The sequence below is a fragment of the Bos mutus genome, chromosome 8, assembly GCF_027580195.1.
Source record: "Bos mutus isolate GX-2022 chromosome 8, NWIPB_WYAK_1.1, whole genome shotgun sequence".
Taxonomy (NCBI): domain Eukaryota; kingdom Metazoa; phylum Chordata; class Mammalia; order Artiodactyla; family Bovidae; genus Bos; species Bos mutus.
In genome coordinates this window covers 2,894,512-2,916,665 of record NC_091624.1, presented here as the reverse complement: position 1 = coordinate 2,916,665, position 22,154 = coordinate 2,894,512, and the positions used below count along the sequence as shown (strand labels likewise).

Here is a 22,154-nt window from a genome sequence, read left to right as displayed (position 1 = left end):
CAGCCCTGGGATTTCTTTGGAGGGAATGATGCTAAAGCTGAAACTCCAATACTTTGGCCACGTCTTGCAAAGAGTTGACTCATTGGAAAAGACTCTGATGCTGGGAGGGATTGGGGGCAGGAGGAGAAGGGGACGACAGAGGATGAGATGGCTGGATGGCATCACTGACTCGATAGACATGAGTGTGAGTGAACTCCGGGAGTTTGTGATGGACAGGGAGGCCTGGCGTGCTGCGATTCATGGGGTCGCGAAGAGTCGGACACGACTGAGCGACTGATCTGATCTGATCTGATCAGTAAGAAAATCAGCACACTGTGGTGTATTCATACAGTAGGAAACCACACAACAACTTAGACAACTGGAGTTACATGAGCCAGTGAGATAAATCTCAAAAAAAATGCTGAGTGGAAAGAGCATGGGAAGACGTCATCATGCAGTTTAAAACATAAAACCACACACTATATTGTGTGTGTGTGCACGTGTGCATGCACGCATGTGCACACACAGGATCAAATTCAGAATAGTGGTTACACTTGAGGAGGGAAGAAGAAAACTGGATAAAAGAGGAACACTGGAGACTTTAGTCATATCTAGTATTTTATTTCAAAACAAAACAAAAAAATTGAAGCAAATGTGGGAGATAGTTCAGATGTTACAAAGCCAAAAGCTAGGTACAGAGGGGATGTTCACTATCTTACTTTCTACGCTTTTTGGGAAGCTTGATGTATTTCATAATTTTTTACAAGACATACTCCCCAATGATTAATATTCCTCATTATTAACACTATCTTACATGACCTTGTACTATGGTTACTAATCTACCTGTCCTATTTGGGTTCTAGAAAAACAGGTTTCACATCTGATCCACCTCTGAGTGCATACTCAGCCCTCCCCAACACACACATCCATGGCTCTCTGGGCTTCAGACACCAGGTTAGGAGATGCGGACGTCAGATTGAAGTTAAGTCATGGTCACCCAAGGCAATAAATGGATAAACAGAATCTTTGCCTGGGGTGGCTAAGACTATGGCCTCAAGATAAGGACTAAATGCAAAGTCCTAAAAGTAAAAGAAAGCAAACAGCTCGGTACTGGAAGCAGGACTGAGTCAGGTGCACCAAAAGAGTGAAAAAGAAAGAGAAGCACACCTAAGGGCATGAATTTGTTACTTCATCCAGCAAATATTAATAGGCATTGACTTACTCTGTGCCAGACATAGCATTAAAGGCTGGGGATGCAGCAGTCAATAAAACAAACCAAAATTCATGCCCGTGTGGCCCTCACCTCTTAGCAGAGGGAGACATACAATAAGCAGCTTAAATATCGAGTATATTAGAAGGTAGCTAAATAGTAAGAAGGAAAAGCAGGGCAGGAAAGAAAAACGCAGCGGCTGTGCAGGAGGCGAGGAAGGGCTGTGCATGCGGGTGCTGGAGAGCCCCGTCTCCATGGGCTGGCCAACAGGAGCGCATGTATGTGCAGCAGCCTGCCTTCTGCCTGTTGTTTCCACATGCTCCGGGCAAGGATGGAGGCTGCAAAGGTTCAAAGCAATATTCTGTTGAATAATTAAATGAGTGAGTAAGTGAATGAATGTATATGACTAGAAGATGAAAAGGAAAATATCAAGAACATGAAAACAGACTCTGATGTTGTTAGAGAAACAACCCTTGGCAAAGCACATAATTTATTAATTCAATTATCAACAAAGTAGTTTTGAACCAGAAATGAGTAATGTAATTTCTAGATGCTAAAGACACAACGATGTGGAAAAAAGACACGGTTCCTGCTTTTATGCAGCTTAAGGTCTTACAGCAGAGACAAAAACAAAGCAGCGATACAGTATGAAAAGTGCTGAGGTGGAGCCACACCACCGCGGATGCGAAAGCATGGTATGTGTTTTCACAGGGAAAGACGCCTATGTAAGACTTCCCAGAGGAAGAAATCTAGACTGGACACGAGGAATGAGGTGTGGCCATGCTAAGAAAGGAAGACTATCCCGAATGGCAATGGGTAGCATGTGTAGTGACCAGGGCTAAAACAGGGCAGAGAACCAAGAAAAGTTCATCTTAGCTCTGACCCTGAATACGAAGCAGGTATAGTGATAGGTTCAGGGCTTTCTTGAGGGAACTGGGTAGCCATGGAAAGTTTTATACAAAAAAGCATGTCATGATCATACCTTCAGTTTAGAACTATAACTCTGACCGTATGTAGAGAATGCATTGGGAAAGAATGAAGGCAAAGAGACCTTTTAGTAACCTGCTAAAATAAAATAATCCAGCTGACAGATAGCCAGAAAAGTCAATGCCAAGAGCATGTGCACGCTATTATAATCAGAGAAAATTTATCACTGCTTGGGCCAGATGGTATGTTCATGTTCTCAAAACCTATTTCTCTATTGCGGCAAAAAAAAAAAATCACATGTGCCAATGAATTATCAATGTCTCTTACCCAGAAGGTAGGAAAACTGCATTGAATCCTAGACCCTAATAGAACAGGGCTATAAAAATGTGATCAGAGTTGTGCTTGGTAATAACCTTAAAGTCATAATGCTCTTCCCTAAGCGAGCACGTTCACGGCACACCCTGTCAGTATCCGATAACAATTTGCATCCTTTCCCTTCCCCATCTTTCCACCCATTTTAACAGCTTCTGAGACCTAGAGATTCATGCCTGACTGTATAAGAGACAAGCGCAGCTTTTCAGCTGAATAAACAAAGAGACAATGAGGGCAATGTGGCAAACAAGGCTGCCCACTCAGATATTTTCCAAAGTAGGAGTTCATGCTGGGAATCCCTCAGCTGGAAAGCCCAGGGGAATAAACATTCCAGATCTATAACTGAACCAATATCAAAGACCTGTTTCATCAGCACGACCACTTCTGCTAATTGTTGAGTTGGCATTACGTAAAACTTCGGGGAAGTTATGAGGTCCAAGGGCTTAAAAATTAAAGAATGGGGATTTAGAGGTTGGTACAATGGGCATTTTGTAATCAAAATTGGCACCACTCAAAATGGAAGTTATCTGTACGTCTGAGTGAATTCTAAAAGCCTAAGGCTTGTGTCACCTATGTAGCAGATGTAACATGTTTGACTTGAGTGATGCAGCATTTGGGCAGCTTCTCTATCCTTTTTTCTCATTCAAAATGAGCAGTACATTCCTAACCAGGTCTGCTGAGACACCCAGGGTGCTAGTGAATGGAAAACAGACTCTTCAGTGACCAAGCAACCCATATCCTGGAATTTGAAAAGAACTTTTTATAATGAAGTGTTCTTCTATCAATAGACCATTTGCTTCAGTTGTTTTCATAGTTGCAACTGACCCTCTGCTGGAGACCAAAACCTCCCCTGTATTAGCCCTAAAGTCACTCCAACCAGCTAAAAGTTAGGCTAGGAGATAGGAGGGGGAAAGTACTTTAAAATTCTAAGGCGATAAAAGAAATTAGGTGATCAAAAGGAAGAATATCTTTGTTACAAAAATAATGTGGGCCACAGACATTTTAAAAGGAATATAAATAGGAAAGTTCCTTGAACTCAGCAAATCCTTATGAACTTCCCTGTGGTACAGTGGATGAGAATCCTCCTGCCAGTGCAGGGTACACAGGTTCTGCCCTTGGTCTGGGAAGATACCACAGGCCTCAGAGCAGCTAAGCCCGTGTGCCACGACTACTGACCCGTGCCTAGAGCCTCTGCTCCGCAGCGAGAAGCCGCCGCAGTGAGAAGCGCATGCTCCGCAGTGAAGAGGCGTCCTCGCCCACAGCAGCTAGAGAAAGCCCGGGTGCCCAACAAAGACCCAGCACAACCCAAAGTAAAATTTCTGTACCTTATTCTACCCAATTAAGGGAGTCCTTACACTGTTAGTTTTGAACTAACAGTTGGGCTATATGAGGTATTTAGCAATGTCAGAAATGATAACAAAAAATAACCAATTTTCATTACTACTCCCCAGACTGATTAATCATGTCTCTAGGTTTACCTCTAAAAAAGGAAAGGGGAATTCCCTGGCAGTCCAGGGGTTAGGACTGGTGCTTTCACCGCAGGGGCAACTAAGATCCCACAAGCCACGCGCTATGGCCAGAAAAAAGGAAGGATTCCTCTCCCCAGTCATAAAGAAAGCATTTTGATGATATTAAAAAATTGTTCATATTCTCATTTAGATACTTAAGAAAAATAGGAGAAGTTTTACATTTTAGAAATACTGTCTGAAATATTCATAGACAAAATGATGTGATTTTTAGGATTTGTTTCAAAATCAAATAGGAGAGGGGTAAATGGGCGGGGGTGTGGATGAGGCAGGACTGGCCTGGATGGCTCTCCAGGCGTGTGACATAGGTGTGAAAGAGGCCATTACACTGGTCTGTCATCTTCTATTTTCAAAATATTACATAATAAAAAAAGTGTAAAGTGTCTTTGTGCTACTTTCACAGGCATATTTTCATAGATGCTTGTGATACCAAGTCACTCACTGACCCCCTCTTGTTCAAGAGGTCAGATTTCAAACGTGCATGCTAGGCGAAAGCTCTTCACCAAGATTCATTTGAGTAAGGTAGATTGATTCAAACACAGTTTAGCAAAATTTCCTGAATGTTTGGGAAAATACGAGTTGCTATTCCAAAAACAATTTTAACAACGAACACGTAGGGAACTCTTTCCTTATGCTTCCGCTGTTTTACCATTACCTCCTCACAGAACTCACAATTCTATGAAGCAGGCTGACAGACAGGGTAAGTGATAGAACCAGGATTTGACTCCGGACAATATGACTTTGAAGCCTGCATTTTTAACCCCTAATGGCTGGATCCTCTGAGGCTCACCTAGTTTGGGTAGTGTTGGAAAGAATTAAGAGAATATGGGAAGAAAACTACTTTCAGGCTTGAAAATACATATGCATTGCTTTGTCAGAGAGGGCTTCCCACATGGCTCTGTGGTCAAGAATCCGCAATGCAAGAGATGCCAGAGACTCAGGTTCGATCCCTGGGTCAGGAAGATTCCCTGGAGAAGGAAATACCAACCCACTTCAGTATTCTCGCCTGGAGACTCCCACGCTCAGAGGAGCCTGACTGGCTGAAGTCTATGGGGTCACAAAGAATCTGACATGACCGAGTGACTCAGCAGGCATGCACATCTTGTCAGAGGAAGCTAAATATATGATGGGGGAAAAAGGAAAAACTCTGGAGCTAGGTAAACGGAATGCTGAATTATAGCTATTTGTCATTCATTATTACACAAATACCTCTCTTTGTAGAACTTTAATATTCCCATCAGAACAACAACAAAATGGCATGAAATATGTTAACTCACCTTATTGTGATAAATGTTTTACAACATAAATGTGCATCAAACCATCACATTCTGTACCTTAAACTTATATGATGTTACACATTAATTATATCTTAATAAATCTGGGGGGAAATCTCTCTCTTATCCTTGATTTCCTCATGCACACTTTTAAGGTTTGAGATAAGGATAGAAAATGAAAATTTAAGTAAAGGAATCTAACACCTAAGTCTGCTAAAGCACGTGTGTACAAGTCCATCCCTCCAGCAGACTGGAAACACCTAAGTCGTCCACCTCTCTGTGCTCAGCTCAGCAGTGCCTGGCACACAGGAAACCCCTGGGTTTGTTCAGTCTGACACCAGCTGCATGAAGAGGCCGAGCACCATTGCTGGCTCGTTTGTCGGGTCTCTAATTTTAGTCATCTAAGTCCGTGTGTTATACCAACAAGCAAAATAGGTTTCAAATGTTTGCTTAATAAGAGAGGATAGAAAGCCAATTCATGTCCCCCTCCTATTATTACATTATCTTAGCATTTAAACCCTTTAATCCAAAATTAATGCTGGGAAAGATTTAGAGAGGCAGTCAGTGGCCTCTAATTATCTTTGTTGGGGATCACTTTTAGGAGTATCCTGCAGTTTCCAGACTGACGCAAAACTCAAACCCCACCATGTCACTTCAGGGCTTACAGTTCCTCGTTGCTTTCAGAATCGGTTTCTGAGCACGACATACGAAGTACTGCCTGATTTGGCAAGCGCCGGCTGTTCCAGCCTCAGACCCCACCAGCCCTGTTCCAGCCGCACACGCGCTCCCCTCTCCTATGAGCCGCCCAGCACTCCACATCCCTCAACAGGCCTAGCACGTGCTTTCCTACTGCCACACTTTCTCCCTCCTGCACTTGGCTAATTCCTGTCTGTTCTCAAGACTCCGCTCAGAGAAGAGTTCCTCCAGAAAGGACACTGTCTTTCACGCCTCCCCCTTCAGGTCTGAGTGAGGAGTTCCCTCTTTGCTCCTGATGCATGTGCGTACCACTCTGGTGGAACTTATCCACCTGTAGTCTGATTTTCTGGATCAGGACAGAAAACAAACACATCTCACTTGTCTCTCTAGCATCTCTCCAGCCCAGCACTAGGTACACAGCAGGTAACCAACAATGATCTGATAAATGAATAAAAAAACTTAATTTTGTTGACACAGAAAGCCCAGTGTAAACTTATTGACAAAGCATACCCTTTTCTCTATTACTTAAATAAAAGTGAATGTAAAGTCTTAAGCTGAACCATCTAATGAAACATAGTTGAAAGGCCAGTTTTAACATGACGAGAACCCCCACCTAGGAAAAAAAAACACATGAAAAAGGATCTGAAATCTTGTCTGATTAACAATAGAAAAAGAGAGAGAGAGAGAGAGAAGGGAGAGAGCAAAGAGAAAGGAAGTAAAGAAAAGAAAGAGGAAGGTACCACTTCAGACTGATTAAGCAATAAGGAAATACAAAGTAACAGCTTGTGACACCTGTGGCTTTATTTCCTGAAGACTACTTAATCACTGGCTTTAAGTTGTTTATTTCTAAATGAGTGATCTATTATCAACCGAAAGAAATATAGCAAAGAGAAATGTTTACTTTCTCATCAATTGTTTAAAAAAGGACTATTGTTAACAAGAAAGATCATATGCTAAGAAAAAGAATTTTCCGAAACTAATTTTAAATAAAACATTTTTTTGGCTACAAATGTCTGGCATCCATTTCTAATTTCTCAATAGAAGTTTAATTCACAAGTGAAACAATGATAAAGGCACAGAAAAGCTTTTGTAGTAACTCTGTATCGTTATTTGTTACTGTGTCTGTTTCTAACAATCTTGCCTTTCACCTGTCCTACCAGCTGGAATGGCCCTTGGTTGGGTGTATGCTATCTGTCCTTACATACCATCCTGATTAATGTATATAATATTACTCATCTGACTCATAACATTTATCTGTGTCTTCTTTTCTGGAAATGATCCACTGTACAGATCAAGAAAGCTAACAAAAAAATGAAAGTGAAATGAAAATAAACAGGCATAGTAATAGGTGAGGATGTGCTTTGATCTTTCAAATAAAATACATATTTCCTACTACAAAAAAGAATCAAGAGGAACACCAAAGAGGATGGGAAACAGGTCTACGGTATGCACAGAAAAACAATGACTATAAATCAGGAAAGAGTGACGATGGCAGGGGCAAAAAGCTGCATTAAAACTAACAGGCATTATGGGAAGTTCCCTGGGGGTCCATGGGTCAGGACGCTGTGCTTCCACTGCCCGAGGGCCAGGGTGTGATCCCCGCTCGGGGACTAAGATCCTGCCTGCAACGCTGTGGCCAAACAAACAAACAAAAACTAGCACGGGTTGGGAGGATAAACTAGAGCACACCCTGCTTTTAGCACATTGTTTTGCCCTAACAGAAAGCACTTCCAAAAAAAGAGGGATCTGGGTTTGAATTCCAGCTCACTAGTACTTCCGAGCTATGTGACTATTGAGCAAACAACTTAACCTCATCTCAGACTCAGGCTCTTTGTGAAATGGGGTATTACTACTAAATTGGAATTGAAAGGATCAGCAGTAGAGTTAAAATTATTATAAGTAGTATTCCAATAAGTAAATAGGTATTCAAAATATAAAAATGAAATGAACAGCAAATATTTAGAAGGTTGACCCCATTACTTCACGGCAAAAAAAAAAAGAAATGGCGGAAGTAGTGACAGATCTCCTCTTCTTGGGCTCTAAGATCACTGCGGACGGTGACTGCAGCCATGAAACCAGAGGACGAGTGCTTCTTGGCAGGAAAGCTGTGACAAACCCAGACAGCATGCTGAAAAGCAGAGACATTACTCTGCTGACACAGGTACGTATAGTCAAGGCTATGGTCTTCCCAGCGGTCACATCCAAGGGTTTTATGACAGTGTCATTTCCAGAAATAAAGAATTTTTATTTAGGAATATTCATTTATTCTTTAAGTATTTTCTCAGGTTTCAACATATGTTAGGAATGAATCTAGGTGCTGGGGAGACAGTGGTTTAAAAAAAAGAGAGACAGAGAGACAAAGACAAAAATCCCTGCCCTTCTGGAACTTATATTCTAGCGGTGCTGGGCAAGGAGGATTTATGCCTTAATTCAGCTCAACTATTTATTGAGTACTTACTATGTACTGAATGCTGAACACTATCTCAGGGATGTCTTAGAGAGTACAAACATCACTAAGACATAGCCATTAAAGAATAAGGTATGCTGCTGCTGCTGCTGCTAAGTCGCTTCAGTCAGGTCCGACTCTGTGCGACCCCATGGACGGCAGCCCACAAGGCTCCCCCATCCCTGGGATTCTCCAGGCAAGAACACTGGAGTGGGTTGCCATTTCCTTCTCCAATGCATGAAAGTGAAAAGTGAAAGTGAAGTCGCTGAGTCTTGTCCGACTCTTAGCAACCCCATGGACTGCAGCCCACCAGGCTCCTCCATCCATGGGATTTTCCAGGCAAGAGTACTGGAGTGGGGTGCCATATAGAGGAATCAATTACATGAACAAGTAATACTTAAACTAAGAATCCTTAAAAAGCAAGTAATCAAAAAAAATATGTACAGTAATATTAGAATATATAAGGTAAAACAGTATAGGAGGTTGCATGTTTCTCAAGGACAAGTAAGTTTATTAGGTGAAAAAAGGGATGTGGTGGACCTCTGTCTTCTTTTGGGGGTGGGGGGGGGCAGCCTAGTATCATAGTATAGTGAAGTCGTAGTGAAATTGCTCAGTCGTGTCTGACTCTTTGCGACCCCATAGACTGTAGCCCGCCAGGCTCCTCCGTCCATGGGATTCTCCAGGCAAGAATACTGGAGTGGGTTGCCATTTCCTTCTCCAGGGGATCTTCCCAACCCAGGGATCGAACCCAGGTCTCCCGCATTACAGGCAGACGCTTTAATCTCTGAGCTACCAGGGAAGCCCGTATCATAGTATAATTGCTACTAATTCCTTCCTATTTGGGGGAATTCTCCAATTTCCAATTTTTAAGACTTGCTATTCCACCACAAAGGTTCTCAATGCCAGATTACTGTTTTCCCTAGGTATTATCTCTAGCTCCATGTCCTGAATTTGGTTCCCCTGGAGATTCTGTGAACTCTTTACTAATCGTTTAGTAAAGTCCGTTTCTGACTAAATCAACGAGCATTTGCTTCTGTTTTAAGGCCTGTATTCAAACTGAAGAGAAGGGCCATTCCAGGCTGAGGGAACAGCAGAAGCAAAGTAACAAGAGGCCAGTTAGCTTAGCGATTAAGAGAGGAGGCTTTGAGGCTACACAGATCTAAATTTAAATCAAGGTTCTACATTTACTAGCTGTGAGGCCTTGTTCAATGGATTTCAACTCTCAAAGCCGCCACTCTTGCTTAGTAAAATGGAGATAATTAGGCAAGGTCATTATAATTCATTTAAAGCTCTTTAGCAACTGACACAGAGGAAAACCTCCAAAGATGACTGTCTTATTAGTAATAATGATGACGACAATAAGCATGGCATTTGGGGGGAAACAGAAGCAACTCGAATCTGTTGGAGTTTAAAGCACAAGGTGAAGGGTGGTAGGAAATGAGGACAGACACAGACTATAGAGAAGTTTTAAGACGTATTAGGAAACCTAAGCATTAATGGTCACTCATGGCGAATACAGAGGAGAATTATACTGACGTATACATGTCATCTCAGAGAAGGCGATGGCACCCCACTCCAGTACTCTTGCCTGGAAAATCCCATGGACGAAGGAGCCTGGGAGGCTGCAGTCCATGCAGTCGCTAAGAGTCGGGCACGACTGAGCGACTTCACTTTCACTTTTCACTTTCATGCATTGGAGAAGGAAATGGCAACCCACTCCAGTGTTCTTGCCTGGAGAATCCCAGGGATGGGGGCGCCTAGTGGGCTGCCGTCTATGGGGTCGCAGACAGTTGGACACGACTGAAGCGACTTAGCAGCAGCTGCAGCATACATGTCATCTTAAATTACTAACCAGAAGACTGATATGACCAGGTTTTGCACTGTCTACCTATTCGCCACAACTATAGTTACATAGTTCGACTTGACCACAGTGTAACACTTGAGCACTAGCAGGAGGTAATAATATACATAATTACTGTTGAGTAATACTGTACAAACTGAAGCTATTTCTTTTTTTGGGGGGGGAGATGCATATTTTTTTAATTGGCAGATAACTGCTTTACAGTGTGGTATTGGTCTCTGGCATAGGACAACATGAATCAGCTTTACGCACACACGTCCCCACCCTCCTGAGCCGCCCCCCACCTCCCCGCCCCACCGCGCTGGGCAGTCACAGAGCGCCAGACCGAGTTCGGGTGCCACACGGCAGATGCCCACTGGCTGGCTCTTTTACGCACGGCGCTGCATGTGTGTCATGCCGCTCTCTCGGTGCAGCCCACCCTTTCCTTCCCGCTGTGTCCACGTGTCCCTTCTCTACATCCGTGTCTCCATTCCTGCTCTACAGATGGGTGCAGCTGTACCATTTTTCTAGATCCCACATGTATATACATGTATGCATTACTATGCATATTGGTCTTTCTAGATCCCACATACATATACACGTATGCATTACTGTGCATATTGGTTTTTCTGTTTCCCACTTATGAAGCTATTTGCTTCCAAATCAAATCCTCCAACACTCTGTATATCATCCATCAGTATATTTGCAACTGGTTCAGAAACGGCTGGTTCTGACTTGAAATAATAGCTTCTCCTTGTCTCATCTGAGAGACAACCTGCCCTCCAGTGAGGAGGGAAGTTTATAAAATGGGATGGGGAAATGCACCCTCGGCTGACTGCAGATGTCACAAGTCTGAGATTCTCCCATGACTTTCACATCGTCAAACATCACCTGCTACTTTCTGCAACACATTGTTTGGCATCAGCATCTTGATCGAGAGTCCATACGAAGTTGAAGATGAAAGGTTTCATTGTCAAGTTGACAACAATCAATACTATCATTTGCAGTGTGTGGTATGTCTTGCCAAATGCTAATAAGCAATACATTGTCTCTGTCCTAATCCTTCTGGCGCTGAGTAGACCATCTCATAGCTACTGTTGAGTTCTGCTTTACATCCACATTGAGTCTGCCCGCTTCCTTTCATCTGATTCCTACCATCATCCCCTCTGCCGCCTCCACTCCACACCCGTATCTACCTCTGAGAAACACTCTTTGATCTAATTTTGATTTTCACAGCAGTTCCTGCAATCAAACCTGAATCGAACTGTGTAATTCAGAACAAGTGCTGAGGAGGGCAATGCATGGGCTTGCTGGGGAGGAGGCTAGGGAGGTGACAAAAATGGAACCCAAAGTGTGCTCTGCAACCACGGGACGCTTTATTTCATCTTCTGCATCTCCCATCTGCTTTGGCACTGCAGCACAGTTTAGTCAAAAGGGAAAGAAAAAAAACAGACTTTTAAGTCAGACAAAGCTGGGTTTGAATTCTAGGTCAACACTCAAGAACCCCATTAGGTTGGTACTATCATACTCATCTTACAGACGATGGTCTAGAAGCCAGTGGTATAGACGTGACATGCACTGTATCTGTGCACACAACAGGCTTCCTTTTACAGTTAGAGAAACTAAGGCACAGACCCATTTACGAAAAACAAAAAAGAAAACGTGCTCGGGAACTTACAGAGTGAGTGGAAAGGAAGACGAATGAGATCTTCTGACTGCTGCTCCCCTGATTAGCTGGACCATCCAGCCCTGCCTCTGTGGACAAGTTGAAGCAACAAACTAACTTAAAAAGTAAAACCAGTTGAACAGGATGGGTTTGCAGGCAACACACCACCAATCCAGTATAATAATACCCAACAGCCAGTTTGCTTTGTGGTTTTGGTACACTCTATAACTATTCATTAACCCACACAACATCAAGGGATGGTGGGCCTAACCTGTTACAGCAGTTCATATAGAACGGGTAACTCAAAAAACACTGTAGACTTATAAGGAATATGAAGTCACATGAGAAATCTACAGCAAAAAAAAAAAAAAAGATGCCCAATGCCTTCCTCTAATCAATCCTCAATACAGATGCAAAACTGAGGAAGCATCTTGGAATATGAAGCAGTCCATCTTGCCCCTCATTGTTACCTTTAATAACCCTTCCCAAACTGCCATCTCATCTCTATACACAATGGATAGGACTGAAGAGAATGGAAAAGCTACTCAGTTCATGCAGTTTCCTTCAGAGAAGACAACTTTCCCTAGAATGTTTAAAGGAATTTCACTTTAAAAGATCATTTCCAAAAAGGAACTAGAGGAACTAGAGAACATGCTATTCTCCTTGTGATTAACTCCTAACCTCTTCTTTTTGCTCACATACATCAAATAAAAACTACAGATTTTTTAAAATAAAAATTTAATAAGATCCTTGGTAATATGTCAGTTTCTAAGCATGCAAGACTGAAACAAAAATTTCCAAAATCAGTTATCTAAAGAGTCTAAAATTTACTAAAGAAAGGTTATTGAACATTCTCTAGCCAGGCTGAAAACATACCTACCCCTGATCATTTGCCCTGTGACTGGGCAGGATACATTCCTTTTTCCAACTGAATAAATTTCCCCTTTCCTCAGTGCTGTCTCCCTGGCAAGGATATCATATAGAGCAGCTGTTGTATTACCAGTATAAAAGCAACCCCATCTGATCTGACTGAAAAACATATGCACAGACTGAAACCAAACTTTTGGGAGCTCTGTATCTCTAGAGGAAGAGATAACCGAAGAGCTTCTACTGGTAAAGGCTGTGGACAATGTCATGAATTCAAATTCTGCACAATTTAAACAAGAGCTATTTCCATAAGCTGCTTTAATTAATTTTAAGTTTGTGCTTTAAATTCCCTAGACAGAGTGAAATGGATAAAGAATCAGCTGTTTTCAGACTTTGTTAAGATTTCAGTTAAACTTTTCCTGAAGGTACCAGACCTTGGCTGTGTCATCACGACCTTGACTTGGCAGGTGTCAGGAGCAGCTTCCTTTTTTGGGTACCGTCTTCAGCAGTCTCCTTTCTTCAGAACCACAACTCACTGAGGCCAAGTAAACGTCTGAGGTAGACCAAAGCTGATGAATCCATCACAGAAATTACAATTAAGCGGCCCAGGGTAACATCGCTTGACTTGATCACATATAACTGAAGGCTCATCAAGTGTATCATAACTTTTTACTCATTTTTTATATTTTATTCATTTATTTTTATTACTATAAAACTGGGTACACTGATTTAAAAATAAAAAAAAAAAAACTTGGAAAATCCAGAAGAATACAAAGAAATGAAAACGACCCATACTCGCATTACTTAGCTTCCGCCACCTAATTATTTTGGTATATTTCCCTCCTCCTATGTATACTGCTTTTAGCATAATGTAAGCATTTTAATAGATGCATAATGGTTTGGAGATTACCATAACTTATTTATTATAGATGGGGTCACAAAGAGTCGGACACAACTGAGCGACTGATCTGATCTGATTTATTATAGAATTTTAGAGTAGGAAAATTCCTATTTCAAAAATCTCTACTGAAAAAACAAATCCAATGTATAAATCAGATGAGAGAGAAGCTGATTAATTAATTCTGTCATTCAAAAAAATCAAACATTTGTTTCTCAACCAAATTAAATCATTTACATTGCTATTTAGCCCAAATCCATCTACCTAACAAAAACAACTCATATTACTCATAAACAAAAAAAGAAATCTGCTACTTATTTAAAGTACTGGAATTTTGTGGTTTTTTTTTTTTGGAGGCAGATAACGTCTGCTATGATAATTGTTTTTTCTGTATTATTCCTCAGGAGAAGCGGGGGGAAAGCTGGGCAATAAAGAAGATACAGAACAAAAATAAAATCTCTTCCTTCATTTTTTTAAAAAAGAAAGAATTAATACCATATCCTGAATATTGTATGAACTATGACATTTTCTTACAAGTGGGCTTAATAATCTAAGTTAAACAGACTTTAAAAGCAGATCCATAGGAAAAAAGTCAAAGTCACAGAGAAAGACAGGTTTTGTTCTGAGTGCAAAGTGTTCAGCCCTGTGCACCCTGTTACCAGGACATCTTCAAGGACCTTTTGTTCCCCGGCAAAGACTTCTTAGAAGAATTAGGCTTTGAGGAGGCACTGAAGGAGGACAAAGCGGGAATCTGTTAAGTAGAGACGATAATTTGGTTCCTTAAAGAACATGAAAGAATGGATGGGTCCAAGAAGAAGAGACAAGAGAAAGTGGGACATACAGAGGAGTTTCAAGTGAAAAAAAAAAAATGAGCAAGGAGAACAGAGGAAATATTTTACCTAGTGAAGAAAAAGTAACAGGAAAAGATTTTTCTGACAATAATATTTATTGTGGAACAGTGGCATTACTAGAGGGTATTTTGACACATATTTATCACATGTACTTGAATAGATACAGGTAAAAAGATTTGAGTAAACCTTTACTGTGATTCAAACACATATGTATCCAGACATACTTTTTATCTTTTTCATGACAATTAAAAAAAAAAAAATCTCCCCTCAAAGTTACTAATGCAGTTAGGGTAGTTGTTTCTAGTGAAAAGCAGATAAACCAAAACACATACTTGAGAAAAAGGCTAAGTGACTACAGAAGAGATACCTGAAACATAATCTCAACATTATTATTAAGGATGTTTATATTATATCTAAAGAAAACACACAAAAATAAAGATCAAAGCAAAAAGCATGAATTGAAGCTATTTTTAACTAAAACTATCATCTAACAGTCTTTCTCCCAAACAAGATCTTACACTTCTATTCTCCTCTGATCTATTAAGTGCCCTAGAGCAGTAATCACTCTACCCATAATTTACCCATCAGTAAAAACAGTACCATGATATTTTTCTTCCATTCTGTTTATAAGGGTGCCAAGATGTCTGGAAGTTAATATATACATGTTTAGAAATTCTGAGATGAAAAGTAATGCTCACTTCAATTTTATGAGTCTTTAAAAAAAATCAAGATAAAAAGACATAATCAGGTTATTTCAGTGTGTAAATTTTCAACTAGCCAGAAGGCTTCCTGGAGACAGAATTCAGTAGATTTGAAACTAATGCTCTGGAGTTTAACTATGCTGTTCCAGAAACTAATCACACTAAGGAATTTCTGCAGAAATCTAGGCATTTGGGTCAGGAATAAGACATAGTAAACTTCAGAAGTCCCTGGGCCTAGCCCTAAAGACTACAGGCAATCCTCTCTATCACAGACAATATTAGAACCTAATCAAAGGAAGAACTGGAGCTCTAACTGTAAAACATTGTAAAACAGAAGATTTGAGGTGAATAAATAGCACATAAGAGAATGAAGAAAATCTTTCAGACTAGTATTCAAGGACAAATGTTTTTAGCAAAATAGTTTCCTTCTCTCATCTGCTATGTAACTCTTTCTTTAAATGCCAATAGTATGGATTCTGGAACCAGAAAGGTTGGGTTTGAATGCAGACTCCCTCACAGCTGGGCTTCTCTGAGCCTCAGTTTCCTATCTATAAAATGAAGATAATAATAACACCTAACTCGATTACACATAAGTCTTGTGAGGATTGAGTAGAGTAATATATGCAAGGCTCTTAAAACAGCATTGCAGCATAGGGAGCACCACAGGTGAGTGTAAGCGCTATTTCAGTGGTCCACAGTCACTCAGAGCTGATGTAAATACCAGAAGATCCAAAAAACCGAAGGTTTTTCTGTTATTCATTTGGCAGCAAAACCTGACCTGAACAAACACAAGGTTATTTATAGCCTTTTTAAAAACCCATTCAGTGTGAATATACACACATTTTTGCTACAAATACCTTCATGTGTTTGATTACACAGGATGCTGTCCTAGACTTCACTGGGATGTACTTATTAACTTCCTAAAAATAAGAAAAATTCTAAATTCTGAAACACACCCAGCCCCACAGGTTTTCAATAAAAGTTTATGAACAGACATTATCTTTGAAGTCTGAACAATTTCTGTGTCCTTAAAATGAATGGTATCTTCTTGAATAACCATAAGCAAATTAACACCCTGAACTTAGCTGTACAGAATTTTAGGATGAAGAAAACATTTCCCAGTACAGACAGGAGGGCCCTGATTTCCAGAATGTTCCTTTCAAATAAAATCCATTCATAATATTTTATTTACACGCCACAGTAGTCAGAGCTTTCAAACTCTAAGGTTTGCTTGGGGGGAAAAAAAAAAAAGTCTCATCTCTTAACTTAGATCACAAATAAATGATTAAGGCTCCTTGGGGGGCAGTCATGTGCCCTGAATCATGGGTACCAAATCATCGCCGAACTGTAGAGCCGGAAGAGACCCTCAAGAACTAATCTAAACCACGATCTCTCCCCTTCCAAACTGTTTTATCATCCCTAAATGTACTCTCTCCTGTGAGGTAAGAAGGCCTGCCCTAACGTGTCCTTGGACTCTGTGCACAGGAACACCCTGCAGGTGAGCGTGAAGAGACTAGGTGGGGTACGCTGACAGACCGCAGGCCCAAAGTGATGGCTTGAACCTAACACAGTACATTTTACATGCTTGGCAACTGTCTCAGTTTATACTTTAGAGGATAACAAAGAGTTTCTAAGTCCAGACTGAAGAAAGACTCGTCTAGTATGTGTTTAAAAAAAAAAAGACTTAAGTATCTTAATGGACTCAATGAGTCAACAACGTAGTGTGGCTGCCAGAAAAGCTCCTGTGATCGGGAGCTAAGTGCATCCACAGTAGTACAGCATCCAGAAAGAATGAGGCAACTGCCCTCTCTACCACGAGCGGGCCAGAGCACAACCGGGGGTGATGTGTTCAGCTCTGTGCTCCACACTCCAGGAGAGACACAGAAAAACTGAAAAATTCCCTAAGAGGGGCAACCAGCAGAGTCTAAGGGAATCTGAAACCATTTCACATAAAGAACAGTTGAGGGAGCTGAAGTTATTTAGTCCAGACTCCGAGGGAACACGATCACTGCCCACAGATCCCTGAACTGTCAGGGTACAGAGAGAGCTGACTTGTTCTGCGTGGCCCCGAAAGGGCAGAGTCAGAACCAGCTGGTGTTAACCACAAAGAGAAATATTTCGGCTAAGTCCATGGAAGCATTTCTTGCAATGTAGAGCCACGTTAGGAGGTACTGGCTTCTAAAGTCCTATCTAGCCCTGAAGGTCCATAATTTTAAAAATCAAACATTTATCATCACTTCAGTCTCTTACTATCGATAACTGTTATACTCTAGTATCACAGCCTCCCCTTCACCCTTCGTAAAATGTCCTACCCAGCCAACCAATCAGTCAAATGTTTTGCCAGGACCGTGGGAGGAAAATGCTTGCTTGCTGGGCAATTAGTTTCAGTTTGCAGATCAGTGTCCCTGTAAACAAAAGAGGGCCCTTACTGAGGGGTAGGCAAGAGCTCTCAACTAGATCTTCATGGAAGAAATTCTTATTAATTCAAAGAGCAGCCAGAAGACCCATCTAGACACATAATATATTATCAATGGTGTTCAGTTTTATATGAACATTAAAATAAAACACCCTGTACTCATCTTCCCAAAAGCCAGAGAAGCCAATTTTGCCAACCTCACTAGGTCTTTCAAATTCAGTTAGTACCAGGTCTTTCAAATCTCTTTCCTCTGTCAAGGAGATGTATTTACTGTTTAAAGTAGACTAGAGCCCATGTTCAGATAGAAAGACCATACTCAATCACATTACTGTAAAGCTAAAGTTGCGCAGTAAAGCAGTAAGCCCCCAAAGGCAGTCAGCTGCTGAGAACTAGACAGAGGCGGTCCGTGGTGACTTCACAGAAAACCACACGCGACAGAAAATCTACAGCACAGCAGAGCTACCAAACTCGAGCATCTTAAAATTTCTGTTGCCCGAAGACCATCATAGACATAGGTATATGGTAGTCCATGGAAGTTACTAAAGGCCTGGAACAGTTTCAATGGCAAATATTACTCAATCCAGCTTTGCTTTACTTACAATCGATTTGGAGTCTACAAAACTCCAGACGAGGTATTAGAGAATATAATATGATGGACTAATAATATAATATGATGGATTAAACAAGAACACATTCTTCTCTGTGCTTTTTAAAGTGAAGCCAAGAAGCAATCTAAGTATCCATAAACAAGAGATTGGTTAAATAGATTATGATATATTCTTATGATGAAAAATACAACTGCTGAAAAGAATAAGGTAGTCTTTAGGTACTGACATGAAAAAGAAAGACCATGACACACAGTTAAGTGGATATAGCAAGTTGCAAACTCTATGGCTTGCAGTGTAGACACGTAACCAATATATCTAATGGATACAATTTATATAGTATTTCACCCTGAGCTTTAAACCATGTCTAATAATCCTGTGTTTAGGGACTTCCCTAGTGGCCCAGTGGCTAAGACTCTGCGCTCCCAATGCAGGGGCCATGGGCTCGATCCCTGGTGAGGGAACGCATCCTGCACGCCACAACTTGCCTCTGAGAAAAGATCGAACTGCTAATGGTAGTAACATTTAAGGACTGACTGGAACTGGAAAGTAGTAGAGTGGGTGGGGGGGACTTTCACTCTTTACTTGTGGACTTTTGGTTCTTGGTAATTTTTGCAGGTAAAGGTTATCTTTGTGGACAAATGCTATGAGTTCCCCATATGAGGAACCTGGAATAAGCAAATTCACAGAGACAGGAAGTAGAATGGTGGTTGCTAGGAATAAGGTGGATGGCCGGCCATTGAGGAGTTATTGTTTACCGGATACAGTTTCAGTTGGGGAAAATAAAAAAAGAGTCCTGAAGATGGATGGTAGTGATGGTTATACAATTTGAATGTGCTTAATGCCACTAAACTGTACACCTAAAAATGGTTAAAATGGTAAATTTTATGTTATGTATATTTTATCACAAAGAAAAAGCAACATAAAAGGAAAAAAGTTTACCTTTGTGATTTAAAAATAACAATGCAAAAATTAAGGTAAAATAACATCAATTACACAGACTTATGATATACTGACCTTTCAAAAGAAGGAATCTTCCTAAATAAACACTACTGTTTGCTTCAAACTTTGGAAAATCTAATTTATCCTTTTCTATTACATTTTACCTGGAGGAGGAAATGGCAATTCACTCCAGTATTCTTGCCTGAAAAAATCCCATGAACAGAGGAGCCTGGCAAGCTACTGCCCATAACGTCGCAAGGAGTCAGACATGACTGACCACACATACTACCATTACATTTTACTAAAACAAATAAAAATCATCACAAGTCTCTATTAGGTTTCTCAAATGCTTTCTGTCCCATTAAAAAAAAAAAAAACAAACAAACTATCATACTGATAGCTAACATACATACTGAGCTAATTCACTCTGCACCCAGAACTATTGTTCTAAGTGCTATAAATGCACTAACTTAGTTAATTTTCACAGGATTTCACAGCAAATTTCATAGGATTCACAGCAATCCTATGAGCTAAACACTATTATTATCTTCATTTCTCAGATGAAGAGAGGTTAATTGACCTGCCCAAATTACACAGTTAATAAAAGGCAGCAGAGATAGGATTCAAACTAAGAATGGAATCGAGTCCATACACTCAAATACTACGATTCCCGCCTCTCAGTATCATGTTGGTCTCTCCATAGGGAGGCCAAAAGAGGTTACAGTCAAAACCCAGCTAGATAGCACACTCCTTGAAGCTGGAAGAAATACCAACTTGGCTTTTTATGGGTGAATAATCTGCATTCCTACTTATGTCAATGCCAAGCTCCAACCCAAGACTGGACTGTATTAAGACTCATAATCATGTGGGGAAACTCTACAAATTCAATTATAGTCCAAAGTCCATACCTGACCCCACAGTAAATCACTGAGCCTAAGAATTAGGTCAGAGATCCATTAATATAAATCCAGCTAAAGGCAAAATGGTTTGGACAAATCAAACCCCAACTCAAAGCAAAGGAATTCAGAAACTCTTGTCTAACATCTTGACAAGACAGGTTTTATTTGTTTAGTTCCAGGCCCACTTTAGATCTCAAGAGGAAAAAGAACAGAAGTTGTCTCTAACTTTGCTTGAAGACTTTCAATCAGCAGGAAGAAGAGCTTTATTTTTTACCAGGACTCAGATAGAATTTGGCTTTTATCAACATCAGCAAAACTGAACATCCCCCTTAAGGAGGAAAAAATGGGCCTCCCTGCTTAAATTGTGTATTTGCCCAAACATACTGACTTGTAATTGAGGAAGGAAAAAACAAAACAAAAAAACGGTGCAAGGAAGGGATTTAACCTAATTTATAAATGTGCTCAGCCTAGATATACACCTGTCCCAAATGACTACTGAATCCATTCATTTGCAGGGAAAACATGGATTACAATTTCTTTTTTCTTTTGGCCTCAAGTGGTCTGTACTACTGTTTGTAAACAAAATCCTCTCAATATCTTTTCCACCTGTCACATGCACGTCTGATATTTACATGAACAAGGAAAGTGGAGCCTTAGGAGGAATCCCTTCAATTTCTGATCTATTGGTCGCAGGAGGTACTGTGCTGGTTTTCAAACTTCCCAAGATCACCCAGGCGGAGGGGCACGGTGAGCGAACCGAACCCAAAAGTTTGCGACCATCCAGCGCGTCTGACAAAGGCAAAGACAGCGCTGTTTGGAAGGAGGTGCGATGCTATCCACGCAGCAGTCGCTCCCCTCCCAAGGAAGCACAGCCCAAGTGGGGGACAAAAGGCTTTCCAGATTGGGGACTGGGGAGGGGGGTGGGGCAGGCTATCTAGAGCTTGGACCTCCCCTTGAAGTCGAAATCTGGGGAACCTTTGGGGGCCAGAAATGCTCCATTCCAGCCAAGAAGCCCAACGCTAGAAGGACGGGCAGCCGCGGGGAGGGTCCGGCGGCCGAGGAGGCGCTGGGACTCACCTGGGGGAGGCGGAGAGGGGGCTTCGGTGGCAGGTGGGGTGGGCGGGACGCTGCTGCTGCTGCTGCCGCCGCCGCCGCCGCCGCCGGGGAGAGCCGAGGTCGGGTTCGGGGAGCGGTGGGCGCCCGCACCGTGGTCGCTACAGGGGTGGTCGGCGCCGGGCCAGTGGTCGTCGAGAGGGTGGTCGGCGCGGGTCTGGTTGTCACCCAAGGGGTAGTCGGAGTACGTTCCACCGCAGGAGGTGTGACTCGCGAGGGAACGAGCGGTGCCTGAGAGGTGGTCCGCGCGGGCCCGGCGGCGGTGGTCGGAGCCGGCCCGGCGGTGGTCGGAGGAGGGGTGGTCTCCGGGGGCTGGGCTGAGGAAGACGCAGCCTGGGGTCGGTGGAGGGTGGCGCGCGGGGATCCGGTCCTCGGGGCCTGGGCTGTGGGAGCCGTGGCCTTAGAGAAAGGGTGGCTGGGCTCGCCCCCCAGCCGGGGGCCCGGCGACGCGTCCACCTGCCCCGCGGCCCCGCCGCCACCGGTGACATTCCCCGCCGAGGTGGCTGAGGCGGCGGCGGCGGCGGCGGCGCACAACAGGGCGAGGCCGCCCAGGCTCGGCAGGCTCCTCATGGCGCGCTCGGCTTCGCCATTCATTCATTCAGTCAGTCAGCCGGTCGGTCAGTCATCTCCTCGCTGCACTCGGACCAGGGAAGCCGCCGCAGCCGCCGCCGCCACCGGGCGCACCATCGCCACCTCCCTCTGACAGGCGGCCGGCCCCGCGGGCGGGCCCCGGAGCGGAGGGAGCGACCGGGCCGAGCACGGACGGCCCGCCCTCCCTGATTGGCAGCTTGGCCAGGCCTATGGGAGGCCACGCCGCCTCACGTGACCTGCCCGCTTCCCGGCCTCTTTGTGGCCCCACGAGCCAATCAGAGGGCGCTGAGGAGAGGGGGCGGTACTAAAGTGGGAGGTGGGTGGAGCGAGCGCCG

At 42.5% G+C, this 22,154-nt stretch overlaps 1 protein-coding gene across 1 annotated transcript in view; it reads right to left on the bottom strand.

The window, feature by feature from the left end:
• The window catches only part of MEGF9 (multiple EGF like domains 9), an 80,537-nt gene extending 58,602 nt beyond the window's left edge, over positions 1-21,935 (bottom strand). The window contains 2 exon segments of the mRNA XM_005889501.3: positions 21,193-21,297; positions 21,300-21,935. Coding sequence (XP_005889563.2) covers positions 21,193-21,297; positions 21,300-21,822 — 628 coding nt within the window. The 5' untranslated portion in view covers positions 21,823-21,935.
• Positions 21,936-22,154: the final 219 nt, after the last annotated feature.